A 17,967-nucleotide genomic window follows, 5' to 3' on the forward strand; every position below is an offset into this window, starting at 1 on the left:
AAGGTGCTAGCTTCATGCACAAAAATAGTAAGACTAATTGTACATCAGCTGCGTAAGCAAACTAACCTTGTCTTAAATAGCCTGTAACATACAGAGGCTTTTGGGGTTTATAAAGTCCTGCAACTGAGATGGCCTTTTCCCCACATCCAAAATGGGCACTATGTTGACTTAAATCACAAGATGTAAGTACCTTCATGCAGTACAAGAGGGACACTGCCACGCGTAGCACGGCCTGGCCGTTGCACTGGTCAAGCAGTCCCCACGCAGGAGCAGTCTGGCTGCACGGCTCACAGCTCGCGCACGGCACAGCCAGCCGCTCCCTTTATCAATGAATTGCATTTCCATGGAGGTTATTCAGGTTATTTGCTGACTTCGCACCGTTTCATTACAAAGCGTATCGGTGAAGGCCAAGTGTGGGTCCCCATTCTCGTGATGGATTTGCTGTAGCCGTGCAGCACCGGAGATGACAGCACTGGGGTGCTCTACAGCTTGTTTTACTCTTTTCCTAGTATTTGACCCGCCCTGGTCACCGCCGGGGCCACAGCTGGGTTCCTTGCTGCCATACACAGGGCTGTGCCAAGTCCCAGTTTGCATTTTGCATCTTGAGTCGTCAGAGTTATTTAAAACAAAACAAAAATCCAAAAGATTAAGCTGTCAGCCAGAAAAAAAGCCATTAGTTCTTCTCCACAACTTTTTTTTCCTACACAGCCCTTGTACCATGTACTTAAATCCTTCTTAAACTGGGACTTTTTGTTTAGTAGCTTATCATTACGCAAGGCACCTCGTGGAAGCAAGTCCTCCTTCCTCGTTGGAAACGCCGCCACCACGGAGCCAAGACGAAGCCCGCTCCAGTGATGCTCGCCAGCCCTGCAGCCTCTCAGAAGACAGAGTCGTCGAGGGCACTGCAGTAGAGATCTTCAGCAAAGCTGCCGAACTCGGTCTCTGTCTCGCTGGTGCAGGTACGTGCTCTCTGGAAAGCAAACACCGCTTGTAGCTGGCGAGCTGGGAGATGAACTGAGCTTATGAAGTAAACTGCACTAATTAAGACAGGGGAGTCATGACATATCGTTTTAAGCCTGTGTGGACTACTTGTTATGAAACAAATGCTGCAAAGCCCTCACTTAACAACATGTTTTGCAAAACACCGTGTTTCAAGTTGGTGCGTTTAAAGAGGGGTTCACCCAAAATGTTTCATGAGGTAAGAGCTGAGAAAGAGCACTGAGTTCAACAGAAGAATTTCGCCAGAAAGTTCACATTCCTGCTGAAGTTCTCACAGGGCTGCTCATCACCCGGTCCCTCGGCCAGCAGCCCCCTGCACCCACAGATTTCCCATTTGGCATGCTCTGCACAACACAGTTGACCACAGTGGCCCACCAGACAGCCCTCTGTAGCCAAGGACAAAGAGCCCCAGGAGGAGCTGGAGGGCATGTAACCAGGCATGTGAATTTTTCTCAATACACAGCAGCAAAGCCCACTTGTGGGGCCAGATCCCGACCCCCTGGTAATGAGCAGAGCTGTACGAGCAAGCGTGCAGGGTCGAGGCGACTCGCAGAAGGAAGCAGAAAGCAGTAGTGCAGCTGCTGGGAAGCCCGCAGGGGCGGTGGGAGGCAGAGCTGCTCCTCTGAGCGCAGGGGCTGAGCACGGTTCCCACGGGCTGCACTGGGCTCTTGTCGCCTCGCCCCGCTGTTTACGCTATGAATTTAGGAACTGAATGCCCAAAACAAACAGCTGCCGGTGGTTTCACTCTCCAGGGCGATCTCAGCAGAGGCACCAGGGCCGTGTCCTCACCTCTCCCTGCCGGTGCCACCTCCCTGGGTCCGCAGTGCCAGCAGAAAGCCTCCAGCCGGTATCGCCTACCCGCACTGAGCTCACTTTATTTAAAGAGGCAACTAAATACAAGGCAGTGCTGCTTTTGATAATGTGAAACAGCCTTTGCAAGCTCACATTTTCTAGCTGCAGTGTTAATATTTGCTATTTCTCATATTCTTATTTGTGATATCCTAAGTCGTGTTATTTTACACCAGCGACTTTAATTAAAAACAAACATTATATGATAATCTTTTAAGCCTGTTTCCTTGACCAGACCATGGAATAAGAACACTACCCCAAAAAATCAAACCCCTGTTATAAGGAGACAAATTAAAATCAAGTTACTGAGCAGCACTTCCCTTGAGCAGACAATGAGGAGGTTTATCTTATCTGTAAGGCAAATGTATTTATCAGGAAGTAACAGCAAAAATAATAAGGCTTAAGACCAGCTTAACAGTAGGACCAAAACATTTCCCATTGTTAGGTTTCACAAAATAAATCAGCTCTCCAGGAGTCAACCTCCAGTCCCTGCCAAGGCAGAGCTATCTGCCTGGCTGTGGTCGGTGGAAGGAGCAACTGCATTTTCGTACAAAAAGCAGAGCCACAGGTACGGCACCGTGTGCCTGAAATTTGTTGCATATTAGAAAAGCGCTTAATCCTGACAACAGCACTTAATCCTTTCGTTTGTTTTTAAACCACCCCCCCACACCACTTCAGCTACAAACAAGGCCAGATTCAGGGCTACTGCAGACTGGGACCTGTCATCGGCAGAGGAGGTGGCTACACAGCCTGGTGAGAACTGGCCACAGCAGTTACGATTGCCAGAACAGCCTCACAAATTGCTAAATTCGATGGCTAACTCAATGTTATAGTCAGGGCTGTGCCTATCTTTACGTTAACTGCACCCACGAATTTCCCACTTGGAATGTTTTGTGCAACACATTTGACAACGTAGCCCACGTTTCATATGGACATTAGAAATTCTAAGAGGTCAAAAGGTTTTAACGGAGCAATACCAAGCTATATGGTCCCAGCCCTACAGGGGAAGAGCAGCACACAAACACAAGTGTTCTTTCTGGTTTAAAAAAAAAAAAAAAAGAAAAGAGTGACTAAAATGTTATTTTACCTCATAGTCATTTGGGAAGGGATCTCTGAATTTGTTGCTGGGTGTTGGAATTGGTGGAAACAGTTGACTCCATACGTGGTTTCTGCAAAAAACAGTGGAGGGATATGAAAGAATTGCTTTTCCTGGTGTATGACGTATCCGACAAGCAGTGCGTGTTTAGCCTTATGAGAAGGCACACCTCCTTGCACCGCCAGCCCTCCTGCCCCACTCAGTCATCAGCATCTGATGGCAGCAGCAGGTTCAAAAGGGTTCAAAGTAATGGATAAAGGTCCACCAGCGGACACCCCGAGGACTGGGCAGGTGTGCCATTCCTACCAGGACACTTCTGGACCCTGGGGACATGCGGACGGCAAAGAGGCCGTGGGCTGACACTCTTCCTCATCAGCCTCTCCCATCGCAGCCGCAGCAGAGAGCTGGGCTGGAAGGTCCAATCCAAGGGGGCATTGCTGCAACTTCTAACGGCCAGCAATAGGCCTGTCTTGGAGAGAAATTAATTGCTCTAATCTGTCTGTTTGCCCTCGTGTTCTTCCCAAGGGCTGCGTTGTCATCTACTTTATTTGGACATTCAAGACAGGCTGCCTCTTGTTCAGACTTTGGTTTCTGGACATGATCTGCCCATGCCTCATGGTGGGAAAGCAACTGCAAATAATTGTGTGCTGAGGGAACAAGGAGGAGGCAAGGAATGGAACCAGAGATGGCTGACAGCAAATGGTTCTGCTTAGCAGTGTAATAACTCATCCTGCTAACACCCATTGAGATACTGCTTTCCTGCCTGACACTCTTTAGTCTGGCTCAAGCATACAGGCATATGTATTTTTGTGATAGCAAGTGCTGCAGAGTGAACTTTTTCTTGTCTTTGATATATCCCAGAGTACAGACTTCACATTTCGATCGCTAAAACACATTCTCTATCTCTACCCCTGGACAGCACGATGTCCAAATGGGACCAGATTTTAATGGGAACTTGGCCTGAGTGCAGACTATAGATTTTAGCCCAGAATTAGTATGCGGCACCTGTTCTGTGGAGCTGGCCTGACGTCCATGAAGCAGAGAAGTGGCCAAGGTGGAGACCTAGCTGCACGCCTCCTGTACCCTCGGTGCTGGGCCCAAGGGCAGACTGCTCGTCTGCCCCATTTATTTTGTGGCAGTTCTCCTGGCTGATGTCTGGTTACTTGAACACTTATGTTCTTATGACTATTCTTCCAAAAGCTTTCTGAGTTCTGTCAAGTTTTCTTTTATCCTATTGTTCCTCCTCACCAGGGAGGTGAGGAGGAATAATATTTTCTGACTATCAGTTTGGAGCTAAACCTTCCTGGGTGAGCTCCTGTTGCCTTGAAGGAGACATTGATGCTTAACTAATTATTAGGGGAAGGGAAGGGACATACCACTGCTCGCACGATAGACCTGACCAAGCAAGCTACGGAATGCCTCCCCATTGCTGCACATGGACAAGGGTTTGTGACGGAGGCATACAGCCAGACGTGGGAATATGGGGAGGAAAAGCAGGGTGTAAGCGAGTTGGTTTTAGGAGGCATTTGTGTCCCCTTTATTGAAACGCTGAACGCAGTCCAACCATCACTGGCTGCAGAGGACAAGTCAAACTGTGTGGTCACCACCAGCAGAGTGGGTCAGTAATGTGGCACTGGCGTAACCCAGGAGTGGGACTGGGATGAGTGCCAATATCAACACTCCAGCACCTGGCATAATCTCTACTCTTCCCAGCTTTCCTGCTAAGGGTTAGATCTTTGTGACCATACCCAGGTTAGCTTTGCAAGCGCTGTTGCCTTCATGGCTCCTGCACTCCATCGGGTCTCCCAAGCCTTTCAGGAGGAAGGCTCTGGAGGCCCCATGATTTCACCTGCATCTTATTTCAGCTCTGAGCGTGGTTTTGATTTATGCTATTCCTGTGCAATGTAACCCACAAGATTTGGTTTTGTTTGGAATTGGCGCGTTTCTAGTTGTGCTGTTTGTCAAGAAAAGATTTTGATGGAGCCTTATCAAAATTATTTATTGAGTCAGCAAAAAGCATGAGTTACATGTCACTTCTGGAATAGAAACACTTAAGGAGGGGTGCACAGACGCCCAACAGAATGAGGCAGAAGCACACTTGTGTTCGTGGGGGCTGCTTGCCCCTCAGGTGCAAGAGTCTTTGCAGTGAGGCATTGGTGGGGGTGGTGACAGTGGTGCCCTCAGAATGGTCCTGTTCTTTTTTGCAGGACACTGAAAAGTTGGAGTTGCGTGATTAAAGATCTCGTCACAAAAAGTGTTCCAGTTATCTCTGCTTGTTTCTACACGGGTTAGAGCACAGCCCTTTCCATTAGCGCTACTAGGACCTTCAGGCTTTGGAAACACCCCATGGGACCCTCGTGCCTTAACTCAGCGTTTCAGGGCCTCTGGCTATTGTGCTGTGTCTTTCTTTCTGAAATTTGCCACTTTTCCCACAGGCTGTGACATGAAAAGGCCAAAGATAAATAAAGAGAAATAAGTAAAGAGAACAAGTTCTTCTTTTTGCTCTTCTAACCGCTGCGATGAGACTGATAAAATACTTGTTTTCACAGTACGTTAGAGTGCCTCGTCTCCCCCGAGATTCCCCGTGACATTTTCCAAATGACTTCCCCATAGCGGGAGGCTGGTGACTGCTGGTCGTGGCCTGGAGTGGGGTGCAGAAGAGGGAGGGGTACCTGGTGGAGAGCGGGATGACCACATTGATTTCAGGGTATGGAGGGCTACTGACTGTCCTCATGTCAATTAAGTGGAGAGCAGCTGGGAGCAAGTTATTAACTACATCCTCCTGTGGGGTCACCTCCAGGAGAAAACATTATTCCAAGGCACAGCCTAAGGAAGTACAGAAGATGCTCATTCATAAAGACAGAGGGCAAACTAGGAAAACATTCAATTGTGCTTTTTATCAAGACAGTAACCCCATCAGCTACTGCAAGTAAGTGAAGGGAAAAGACTATCCAAACAGTCCCAAAGGGCTACTTTGCCTTGCAGCATTTCTCCCAAATGGTGGGCTGTATCTCTGACGCCTGCGATCACCAGGAAGCACACAGAGAAATTTATACAACTCTTTGGTATAATGAAATTCCTTATAATGGCTTCAAATCGTATGAAATTTGAAATGATTCTGTGGCTTGAATTGCATGGTTCACTTCATGAATTTTCAACAGCGGTAAAAACTGAGAGTACTAATGAAACTGTGGTCGAGGGAACCTGTTCTATTTTTCTTTTTTTAATATCTGCAGATACAACAAATAAGCAGGCTAAGCACTCCGTTTCATCTTCTTACACTTCCCACCTCCTCCCAGGGCAGGCTGGAGGATTAGAGAAGTGGCAAGGATGCTGAGCAAGAAGCAGCTTGGGAAGGGTGGAATAAAGCTAGCAATTTCAGGAAATTCAGTGCAGCAGGAAGATAAAATTTTAATCACTTTGGCAAAGATGGAATGTAATGAGCCTTTGGGTACTAGGGAATTATATACTAGCCAGGCAGAGAGAAACTCCTAGAAGCAACCAATGTAGCATCAAGCAGCTGAGCCTGGAAAAGCTAGCTTAAATTTGCCTGATGTATTATAGTTCATAAAATGCATTAGTACAGCATCTTCAAGCTGGTCCTTGAGTAGAAGTCTTCCCCTATACCTATTTCTCCCCCTGTATCTGTTTCAGGATCTCTGCAGGGGGGAACTGCGTAATATCCAAATACTTGCAGAACTCCACAGGAAATCACAGAGCTGTATGAGTGCTACTAACTGGTGTGGGAACCAACTGGTGTTGGTGTTTTGCTGTCCCGAAGAGAGAGGAGAGAGCTGATGAAGATGATGGAGCAGTGGAGGACCTACAGCTATACAGACAGGTCAATCCGTAAAACAATCAGTGATGTGAGTAAGAGCGGTTTGGGGATTTCCACCAATACATCAAGGCTGCATAGTTGGGAACATGTGCGTATGAAGCACAACATGAATAAACTCTCTGGGGAGTTAATCTATCTTGTTCCAAAAAGGATTGCTTATTGAGACCTGCTATGGTAATTAAATTGACTTAAGAACAGGTTATCATAGACACCAGACACTTGAGAGAGAGTTAATAACGGTTATTCTAATGTAACATTCCTGTAGACAAGACCTTTATTTGATAAAGGAAATGCGGCATGGAAAGGAAGATAGCCAAGGACACATCAGGAATGCCAATAATTTAGAAGGCATTAAATAAATGAGTAAGAAATTAGCAGAGTCGAGGACAGCACTTACATTACGAGGAGCTGTGTTTATTGTGGACTGATAATTGCTGCTTGATGCATGTTTCAGGGGAGAAGCTTGTAATTACATTGATTCTTTAAGTCATCACTTATGATTTGACTAGTCACAGATACAGAAATCTAAAGCGTATCTGGGTTTCTTCACAGCACATTTTGGGAAGTTTGGCTATATGGCATCTGTTTTTCCTACATGGCATCCATAGCCTCTGTAGTAACTAAAAATAAACTAAACAAATAGTTCAGAAACTCAAAGCAAACAATAGTTCAATGCACTTGCTCCTGTTAAGAGCTCAAGAGGAGCAGCAAGCACAAAAGCATTGAATTTTTACTTCTTTAGATCATCTACCACACTCCTTTGATGTCAACTGAAATTCAGACTACATGCCCAGGGCCCAGTATAGAGTGTATGTCTGCAGGCTGAGCTAGACAAGGCTGAGAAAATACTGGTCTGTACATTTTAGCCATGAAAGATGTTCTCAGCAGCTTTCACCAGGGTTAAAGACAGAGTCCTCCTGGGGAAAGCATTGACCGAACCAGATCCATTTAAGTGAAGAAACGAGATAAGGACAAATAGATTTTTAACAAATTTACCTCACTCAGTATATGGGTTTTCTGTTTAAGATTAAATTGAATAACCCTCTTATCCCACCAATTCTGCTGAATGTTATCGTTGATAATTAATGAGGCTGATTATTACTTTTCAGTGCTTTTGCTTTGTATAATTATGCTTGAATACCAAACTCAGTGCCCCTTCTTAAAATTAAGCAAAGCTTGTAGCATCCCCCCACACCTGTTGAACACTTAGTCCTTAGTTATACTGTAATTAAAAAGAAGGCAATTATACTTACATTTTGCATATTATAGCAACAAGCAGGAACATGCAGCACGTGGACACACAAAGCACAGTGAGAATCCAGGCTACAGGATTCTCCAGTTTGTTTTGCCCTGAATGTCAAGAAAAAAAGAAATTAAATATATTATTTTAGTGCAGATTATTTTAAACACACTCTTACAAAAGATTTCATCAGCTGTTTTATGAGATTACATTCTGATCACAAATTAACATGCAAATGATGAAGACTTGGTATGTAGAATTAGAAACGAAATGCAGAGCTTCAAGAACAATTTCCATGAAACTGACTTTCTTATGTCAACAATAAATTTCTTTCATTTTGACAAGAAGGAGAAAACAAGCTGAGAAGCGTGCGGAGCCAGGCCCACCAGAAGGATGATACGATCTGTTAGCTGCCATCCCGAGACACGCAATGCCATGCAGCGAGCACACAACTAGTACTCAGCAAAGACTCTGTTTGCCGATAATCTCAGGCACAAACTGTTTGTTTTCCATTAAACCATTCTTCATTTCTGTTAGTCCTTTCTAGGCAGGAACTGGATTTCTCTGGCTTCCTAAACTTGCCTGAAAAAAGACATCGAAAGTCCCCATTTTTCTTGTGAGCTGGTTGCTGATACATTTCCTCAGGAAGAATTTCTCTACTGCCTCTGCCTGTGAACAGACACAGGTATTTCTATCAAGGTCAATGTTTCTGTTTTGAAAAGGCATTGCTCAATGACCATGACCATTATTTTGTGCCACATTATGCCATATAACAAAAACATTTACATTGAACTGCATTTTCAAAAGGCTGCCGAGTCCGTGTGTGTTTGCGATAACTACCGTCCTATGCATCAAGGTGTCAGCACTGCCATTACCAGGTAATTGAAAGGACATAAATCGGCCAGCAGCCAGAGTGTTGGGTTTATTGGTGCTGTAGACAAAACAATATTCAATTGTGGCCAGATTTGTTTCTGAGAAATGAGGAGCTGAGCCTGCTGTCTCCACCGACGGCTGTGGTTGCACGGCAGTCCCTGAGAGCAGCGTGTGGATGACACCATGAGCAGGCCTGTGTGATCCATCCTTCACCTCCGTACCACCCTGATAGGGGGACACAGTCAACCTTGCAATTACCAACGCGTTAGGATGGTTTATTTTGTCTGCGGGGTTACCACTTTTCTTTCAAGAAAATAAGATTTAGGATGTCACTGTCAATGAGTTATGCTTTGCGTAAGTCTTGAGGATGACTGGAGCAGCAAACTGTGGAAAACGGTTAAGTCCCATAAACCAATTTTAAGCCCCCCCAGTGTGACGGCTGGGAAGTGTCTCCGTTTTCCAAACCAAAAATGGAAGGGTCCTAAGTCTCTTCCATCTTATGTCGGTTGGCAATGGCCCCCAAAAGGCATGAAAGGGCTGTTGGACACTGGAACAGGCTGCCCAGGTAAGTGGTTGAGTCACCATCCCTGGAGGTATTTAAAAGACGTGTAGATGTGGCACTTAGGGACGTGGCTTAGTGGTGGACTTGGCAATGTTAGGTTTACAGCTGGACTCCATGATCTTAAAGGTCTTTTCCAACCTAAACAATTCTATGATTCTATGATCAAGCAACACTAAGTCTCACTGCAACTCCGAGTAAGGTGTGGGAGAAGCAGCAATTGCAGAGGCCGTGCTGTGGCTCTGGGGACCTGCCCGGGGTGCTCCTCCTCAGGCTTCTCTCCGAGACGTGCCCGGAGGTACCAGCACAGCCCCACACACCAGTGTGAACCAGCATGAGCCCATGCGCCTGCCCAGTGAGAGGTTTCCACATAATACATGAAATGGAGGGAACAGATGAAACTTCCTCAGAGCCACAGAGCAAGTTAACAGCAACGCTAATGAGACTGGCTGAAGGACGTACTGAAACCCAGCGAGTTATGCAGTAACCTGTATTGTATCAATGAACTGCAACAAACCTCTAAAAACCCCTTTTCATAAGAAATACTGAAGTAATTGGACCTATCCTTGGATATTTTTGAAATTTAAGTAAATTTTTATGGAATACTAACTTTTTTTTTTACCATCAGAATGAATTTTCCGTATTTGATATGTGCGTGAGTAGAGCCCTCCGTAATGGTGATGCTCCCAGGTTCCTCAGTCATCGTCACACCGCACAGCAGACACAGCTCCAAAAGTGCTCTGGCTGACATAGAGGGGCCCTCAAATCTTTCAGCTTTGCTGGGAAAGCAGAGTCAGGCAGCACAAATGTGCTGTGAGGTGCTTCTCAGCCCCAAACTTGACCTGTGGATCTTTTAACTGTGAACCCTGGCAGTGGCTGCTCACACATACCTACAACTTCACAGATTTCATTTGTATTGGGCTGCTGTGCATAGTTAATGAGGGTGTCCAGCGCACTGGGCTGCACTGATGATTTTTTATCTAGCTTTGTTTGGCTACAATGCTTCTAAACAACCTTTTAGAGACAGCTGGTATCAAGATGCAGTTTTACAATGCCCGCTTTGGCAGCGTATGGCTGCATTTACAGGGTTTGATCACCACCGCCCAAGGAAAGGATCCAGAATTGTGTTTCAGTTTGTAACAAAGTTGGAGAATTGCTGCTACAGGACGGGCAGTCTAGACCAGTGTTTTTCTCAGGATATGGGCTCAGAAGAGGTCTACTGGTCTTAAAGTTGGTCTCATCAGAATATTTCCCAGATATGCGCATGAGGCTGATAAACAGGCCCAGTTTTCTTAATTAATAAGAAGTTAGGTCAGCCCCTCCCCGCCCCAGGTGAGCGGTCGGGTTGCTCTTCTGAAGGGCTCGCCAGTGCCATGGAGCCACGTGGGAAGGTCAAGGGGATGTGTTAGAGTAAGGAGGCAAAACACCGGCAGATTTGCATTCACTAGCAAATAGACATAAGAGGGAAAAGTAAGAGTAAACAGGAGACGGTAAGGGACTTTTTTTTTTTTTTAAAGTGAAAACCAGGAAGTGAAGAAACTCAAAAGATAAGAGCAAAGGAGGATGTCTAAGAAGAAACAGTTGATAACGTGCTGTGATAAGGAAACTGTTATTTCCAGAAAAACATGTTCAGCAAGCAGGAAATACAGAACGAAGTGAGGCAAATTATCATGTTCCAAAGATGCTAAAACCATGCTCTTTTTTTCCCCCCAACATTTAAGAGTTCGGATAGCTCTAGTAAAGTAATAGTTGACATGATCACTCATGTTAAATTCCAGCAAAGTAATAGTTGACATGATCACTCATGTTAACTTCCAGCATGAACATCACAATGTATGCCAGGGAAACAGATATAAAAACTAATGAAGTAATGCAACTAAAAGACCTTACCTAGAACTTAGGCCTTAAGCTAGTTTAAAGCAGTCTCTGAAAATGTAAGCATGTAAAAACAAAACGCTGTGTAAAACACCCCTCCATATGTCCGAAAGTTTGCTTGGGAGATTTTTTTTTTTCATTTTTTAATGGAACACAGATTTAACTCCCCTTGGCATTAAAAAGTCAGTTTCTTTCTTCAAATACCTATTTTCCTGGCTTCTATTAAAATTATTTGGTGTTATGTATGTTCATGATTAGGCAGCATTTGCTTTCCAGTAATTAATAATATTCATTACAAGACAGAAGCATGTCATTCTTACCAACATAAATAATTTCACTCCAGTCACTCCAAAATCCTCTCGTACAACATATGTGATGATTAGCTCTTATTTGTATGGAATACCTGCTAGTAGTATCAATCCGTAATCTGAAGTCGTTCGAGGATATTTTCAATATCTGTTAGGAAAACAATATTGTACTGTTATAGATTACTTGAGACTAAACAATTCAGAAAACAAACTTCAATCATGTTTATCTTTTTATTTTTTTAAAACTCCTTTACTAGATTAGCAGGGAGCATCTGGCCTTGCTTTTGAAGTAAGATCTCTATTTTTATAGGTGTAGTCGCTCTCATAATACACCAATATTTGAGGGCAAATTCTTGAAAGATGCCTCATTTTTGCATTCTTCCTTAAGACACTTAATTCTGGATTTTCAGGATTGTCCATCCTCCTACTGTTCTGATCCCAGATGCATAAAACTATTGAATAACTCAAATTTTTTTCCTTCTGCTTTCTAGGTCTCTTGGGGATAGTTTCTTGCAGACATAAATGATGTCCAGAAAAAGAGGAAAAATATGAAAACTGATGAGACATTGGCTTTGCTGTACCCTAGTGACAAATGGGACACAAGTTTCACCAACAGCCCATAGTTTAAAAATGTACTAATAGCAGGTTTGTTTTTAAATGTTTTAAAATTTGTAACATATCCATGAATATGAAGACTTTTTCACCAGGTTGCATAAAGGCAAATTCTAGCTATATAGGACAGTCAGCTCAGAGACAGGAATGCTATATAATACTTGGGCATCAGAGAAGCAATTACCTGCTTGTTACCTGACTTCAAGTTGAAGAGGTAAAATTCGTATTCAAAACACTCTTTAGGGAAAGGAGAAATTGGCTTCTCCCATGTGGCCAGGAGATCATTTTGCTCTAAGAATACAGTGACATTTCTGGGAACATTCACTTTCTCTACAAAAAGAAAACTGTACTGGTAAGTTATTCATAGAGCAAAGTTTAAATACTAACAATTGGAGCACTTTATAACCTGATCGTGTTTCCAAGGAGGACCTATAATCCTTGAATTTATTTCACATTTTGGACAGAAAAGATAAGGATTTAGGAGAAAATAGTTAAGGGAAAACAGTTTTAAAAATCCACTTAAAAGTCTTGGAAAACGAGATTACTATGGGGGGGGTGGGAATTTATTAAATTAAATTTCACAAAGGCATGAAGATAATGACAGAACAGTTAGAAAAACTTCTTTTCAGGAAAAAAACAGATGTAACCAGGAAAGTTACTGAAAACTGGAACAAATTCAAAGGAATGCATCAGCAGCTATTATGGGCATGATTTCTAAGAAGAAAATATGTCAACCACTTTATCTTAGTGAAGCCATGAAAAAGGGAAATGTTATCTGTTTACAAGAAAGTGAAAGGCGTGGAACTAATTAAGGAAAAGAAATTATTTGGGTAGATGAAAGATGATAGACAGTCATGGCTGATGCTACCTTTTATTTGACAGTCTAATGCCTTTCTTTAAGAGGACATGGTTATCTTGAACATCATGCATCTTTTTCCCTTTAAAGAAAGGCTGTAAAAATAAAAGGTAGTAAAAACTGTACTTGAAGGTATATCGACTAAATCAATTGAAAATGAATATTGGAAAGAATGCTTTGGCTAACAAACAGAATGACTAATTGTCTTTCTAGCTCTATTTTTTTTTTTTTGCCATTGTATAATTTAAAATAAATTATTAAAATCAAAGTTAGTTAAAACCATCCATTTCTGTTTTATAATCTCTTCCAATTTCACTAAAATGTCTATGTAAAACGAGCACATACTTTCACCCGCATCAAGAACCATTCAATCCAGTAATATTCTCTCACAAATTTTTTGACAATCCTGCTAGACATTTTTTAATATTTTTTTTTTTAAAGTGTTTTTACTCACCAATGGCATTTTGGTTAAATAACTGCTGAAAAGGCTTGATTGCAGCATACTTGCTAGACCCATTAATGTGTATTACAATGAGATTGTCAACCTCTTCAGGATCAATATGAGTCACTGAAAATCTGCACTCAGTATTCCTGTTCCACTTGTCTTTGATATAATCTTGACATTCTTCAGTGTACATCTTATACCTAAATTAAAATGCTTGTGAGACGTGATGCTCTTAAAGAAATTAATTGCTGACTAAAATGGGAGAAAACACCAACCTGTAAAATAGAAAGTACTTGGTATCTTCTGGTGCCCCTTGGCCTGGAAGCCAAGTGCAATGGAGAGAAACAGTACTAGAAATGGTGATGCGAGTAACACAGGACAAATTAGTGACAGAGGTCTCTGGAGCACCTAGAGAGTCAAGGAATTATAAAGCAGAAAGAAAAATCTTATTACAAAAGTCGTAAGAAATACATGTTGCTAAAACACTTTGATTACAGCCTTTGGTCCATTATATCTATGTCTGTTGTATCCAAGTCTCTTCCTTATCACACAGGTCTGTCAGTTATGGATGGATGAAGATTCCCAAACAGTGTAAGCAAAGCTGTACCACACAGCACCATTACTTATTTCATGTAACACAAAGGCAACATGATCTTTTAATATCCTAGAGTGTATGAAAGTAGGTTATCTTAGCCTTAGCAAGGAATTTTTAGAAAATTTTTTATGGGTTATCCATGTTCTGCACCTCCAGATTGTACTCCAGAATCCACAGGAGTAGAGAAAGGCCCGAACTAAATAATTTTGTAAGATCAGTGTAGCAGTATTTCAAGTATTAAATCTGTCACCTTTTGATGTCTAGTCCACAGACTGGGGCAGAACACAAAATTCATACCTCCCCTGCATTTCTTCTTACCCGGTGGAGGCGGGAGTTTTTCCTTCACCCAGTCACTGCTCATCTGAAGGTCATTATGGAGAAGTAACGTCCGAACGCATGCGGAGAAACCATTGTGAAGTGGAGCTGTTCGGATACTGTGAGTCTTCTTTGTATCATACTTGAAATAAAAAAAAAATCAAATAAGCATCACACGTGGTGGAAGCCGAATTAAAGGACCTGCAAAGAACGCTGCAGAGACTGCCAATTCCCAGGCTAACCCTCGTCCCAGCAGATCTTTAGCCATAAGCATAGCTGAAAAGGAATCTCTCCAGTGCTCAAAGTATTTGTTTATGATGTAAGAGAATAAGTGATTCAATATGCCAGTCGTTCAAGAGGTATATTGCACCTACTGCACCCTGGTTTGGTGCAACATGTTTAACTTAACAGGAATTTAACCTTCTTAGGATACAGGACTTCTCTTTTATCTTTCTTACCTCTTCAGGCACAGGGATTAGGATTTTCACATCATATCTAATAGTGTAGTTTTTCTGTTCTTGATTAGGGTTTGGTTTCCAGTGTAACAGTACTTGTGCTAATGCAGAGACTGTAAGGCTGAAGTTAACAGGTGGGAAAACCTGAACTGTAAGGGAGAAAACAAAAATATTCATAATGTAGTAATCCAGTGAATTTTTTAGAGCAATAGCTGTTTACAAGCAATGAGCAATACAAGCAAATGATCTCATTTCAATTGTCTCAACATATTCTCTCAACAACTTCTTATAAAATGTTTCTAATATTTGAAAAATAAATAACCAAAACTTCATCAAATAAGAGTTTATTTAAAACTTAGCTTAAAGATGAACTGTTGAAAACAACTGTTTCAACTTAAAAATCACAATGATATATTATATTTGGCTTGTTAATTAGGTTCAGGATTTTCAGCTTGATCCTCATAGCCACATAGACACTGGGCATCTGTACTGAAATGGGGCTGATCAAGTGATCAACTGTACGACCAATTCTCACCCACATAAGCTTGCAGAAAAGCATAATGTGGGGGCTTTCTAAGAGAAGGCTGAAAGCCACAAGAAGTTATATGAGAGAAGAAACAAAATGATGAACAGAGGAATTAAGCACAAATGGAAGAAAACATAGAAGGATGGGAATGATCATTTAGAACGACAGGGCAATAGGGATTCCTGGGGCTCATATGGAAATGAGGAAGATCTCATGCTGGGGGAAAATGTTAGCATGTAAATAGCAAGGCAATGAAATAATCAATCTACTCTCCTCCACTTCTAGAGCTCTTCAGAGCCTGACCTCCCCTAATTGCCATCTCTAAGGCAGTTGAGGGACATCAGTCTCCACTTTTCTCCCGTGATTTCAACCTTTGATGCCCACTAGTTCCATTTTCAAGCATGTACCTTGCATTAGGAAAACTGCCTCATAAAGGCTCAGAAAACCCCAACACAAACCACCCTGAACTGCTTCCCTTAAAATGTTCCTTGTTGAGATGCCCACAAAGCACGTCACCATTAAGGTTGTTGTTACACCAGGATTATGCCAGTGATGCTTTGTGTCACCATGTTTCTGCAGTTAACTGTAGTTTTGTTCCTGGAAGTAAAATTTTTATCTGGAATCATGCCTTTGCCCTGGCTGGATTAAATTGTTGAATAAACCAGGCCAGGAACTGCTGTCCAGCCCAGAGGGCAAGTGGCATGGCACAAGTTGCGTCTACATGCCTCATGGTCCTTCCCTCTGAAAGCAAAACAGTCCTCAGGCACTGGCTGGGAGCAATGTAACCGAGCAAGGGTACAACTGTCCCAGGAAGCATGTCAACACGGTATGGTCATCTGTGATCCTGTATTCAGGGCATGCCATGGACTGTTTTATTCATGTGTAGACTAGTGCATTTGACTAACACGTAAAGGGGCCTTGGTCACCCACTGGTGCTAAAGCTACACACTGGTAGAAGGAAAATGCCTTACCTCCTGCAGCTTGAGGTACGATTGCCTGAATCAATTTCGTTGTCCAAAGAAGGATCTGAAAAACTCGGATCATGCTGGCCATAATCCTTAGATGGTAAATGAGAACAGCCATGTATCAGCATATGTGCCTTGTCACCATTTTACAGAGGCTGATAGCTAAAAATGAACACAATCCCAAGTGTTAAGCACACAAACCATGGAGCACGGTATATCCACATGATCAAAGGAATGAAACTGCCACCTTGCAATTTCTCCTTTCTTTGCAGGAAAATGCATTTTGTCGTAGCTAAATTTAATATAAGTACCACCAAGCACATTTCATTTTGTTCCCTTTGCTTTTGCCAGCCGTCTTTGAAAAAGCTACTGGTTTCAAATCCTGTCATGTGTGGATGTTCAGAGCAGCAGTCACGGACTTACAACATCTCTCCATGGAGAGGAGCAAGTCAGGTTCAGGTATATTGGCTTTCAGAAGAGTCCCATTTACTCCAAGAACAGAAATAAGCATATTTTTATCTGCCATTATATATAAAATGGCTACTTACTGGAATTTATTTTCCAGTTTCTACTTCAATAAAGCTCACTAAAGATGCAGTCTCAGTGCTCACCTCAAGGCTAATTCTCCAGCGTTAATTATTGGGTGTAAGAGAAACTATTTTGTTTGTTTCTAATTTAAATGAACGACTATTTTTAATGCTTAAAACCAGCATGTTCTTATGCTTCCTACAGATTGTTTCATGAAGTACTGGGAGAAAAAAAATCTGTGTGTAATCATTCATGTATAACCTAATATAAACAACATGGAAATACAGAACAGCAGCTTTCCAAAATGTTCTTACCAAAGAGAAATACACCCTCCCAGCCCAATCACACTACTTCCCTGGGGCACTACAGCAATTGCTTGTATGGAAAACATAATATTTTCAGACGGTAATGAGCAGAGAAAGCATCTTTAACCCATCAGTTCTCCCTGAACCTCCAATAAATAACCCAGGGACTGGAAGCACTCCAATTGATCACAGTTGGAGTACTTCTGCTATACAGTAACTATTTTTCAAAATGGTGTATGAATGCTGAGTTCATTAAAATGACATATAATCTACAATGCAGTGTGTTTCTTAATGTCCAAGTCCACTCATTATCTATATTCCTGTTTTGTGTGTATCTACTATTCTGCTAGCCAAAATATGCCTGATGCTAACTGAACCTCCGGAGTTTGCTAATGGATTATTCCTGGGGGAGTCAGGGTTTGCTTTTATGTATGTTGGGTTATTGAAAGACATTTTGGTCAGACATTTTGGTTCTTCCAAAACGTATGTGAATCACAAACTATCAGGTAAGTATTATCACACCGTACATTTATGGCTACCCAATGCCTCCAAGACTATTTCCTGTTGCATTACCGTTCATGAAAAGTCTGTTCCTTTGGATTTTCTCAGTTGAATACCATACAGACCTCTGCTTCACAAGTCTATGTTATTCTGGAGGGCATTATGTAGACCGAACACAAGTTTACAATGGCACCTAAGCTCTGACCACCTCTGCCACACCTTTATCT

The 17,967-nt window shown here is 42.5% G+C and overlaps 1 protein-coding gene across 1 annotated transcript; it reads right to left on the minus strand.

The window, feature by feature from the left end:
• Nucleotides 1-877: 877 nt before the first annotated feature.
• IL5RA (interleukin 5 receptor subunit alpha) lies at nt 878-16,494 on the minus strand. Its single transcript, XM_009814571.1, has 10 exons — nt 16,413-16,494; nt 14,919-15,064; nt 14,464-14,602; nt 13,826-13,958; nt 13,560-13,750; nt 12,434-12,579; nt 11,650-11,785; nt 8,036-8,132; nt 2,936-3,017; nt 878-970 (listed from the first exon to the last, which is right to left on the minus strand). The coding sequence occupies exons 1-10, from the start codon at nt 16,492-16,494 to the stop codon at nt 878-880; spliced, it is 1,245 nt and encodes a 414-aa protein (XP_009812873.1).
• Between the last annotated feature and the right edge of the window lie 1,473 nt (nt 16,495-17,967).

Source organism: Gavia stellata, chromosome 12, assembly GCF_030936135.1.
Source record: "Gavia stellata isolate bGavSte3 chromosome 12, bGavSte3.hap2, whole genome shotgun sequence".
Lineage (NCBI taxonomy): Eukaryota > Metazoa > Chordata > Aves > Gaviiformes > Gaviidae > Gavia > Gavia stellata.

Coding starts and splice junctions, on each gene's coding strand:
- IL5RA (XM_009814571.1), bottom strand. CDS start 16,494: ATGGCCAGCATGATCCGAGTTTTTCAGATCCTTCTTTGGACAACGAAA. Junction 12,580..13,559: donor ATTTAACCAAAATGCCATTG/GTGAGTAAAAAC, acceptor TTCTTTTTGTAG/AGAAAGTGAATGTTCCCAGA. Junction 971..2,935: donor CCTTCCCAAATGACTATGAG/GTAAAATAACAT, acceptor TTTGCTTTCCAG/AGAGCACGTACCTGCACCAG.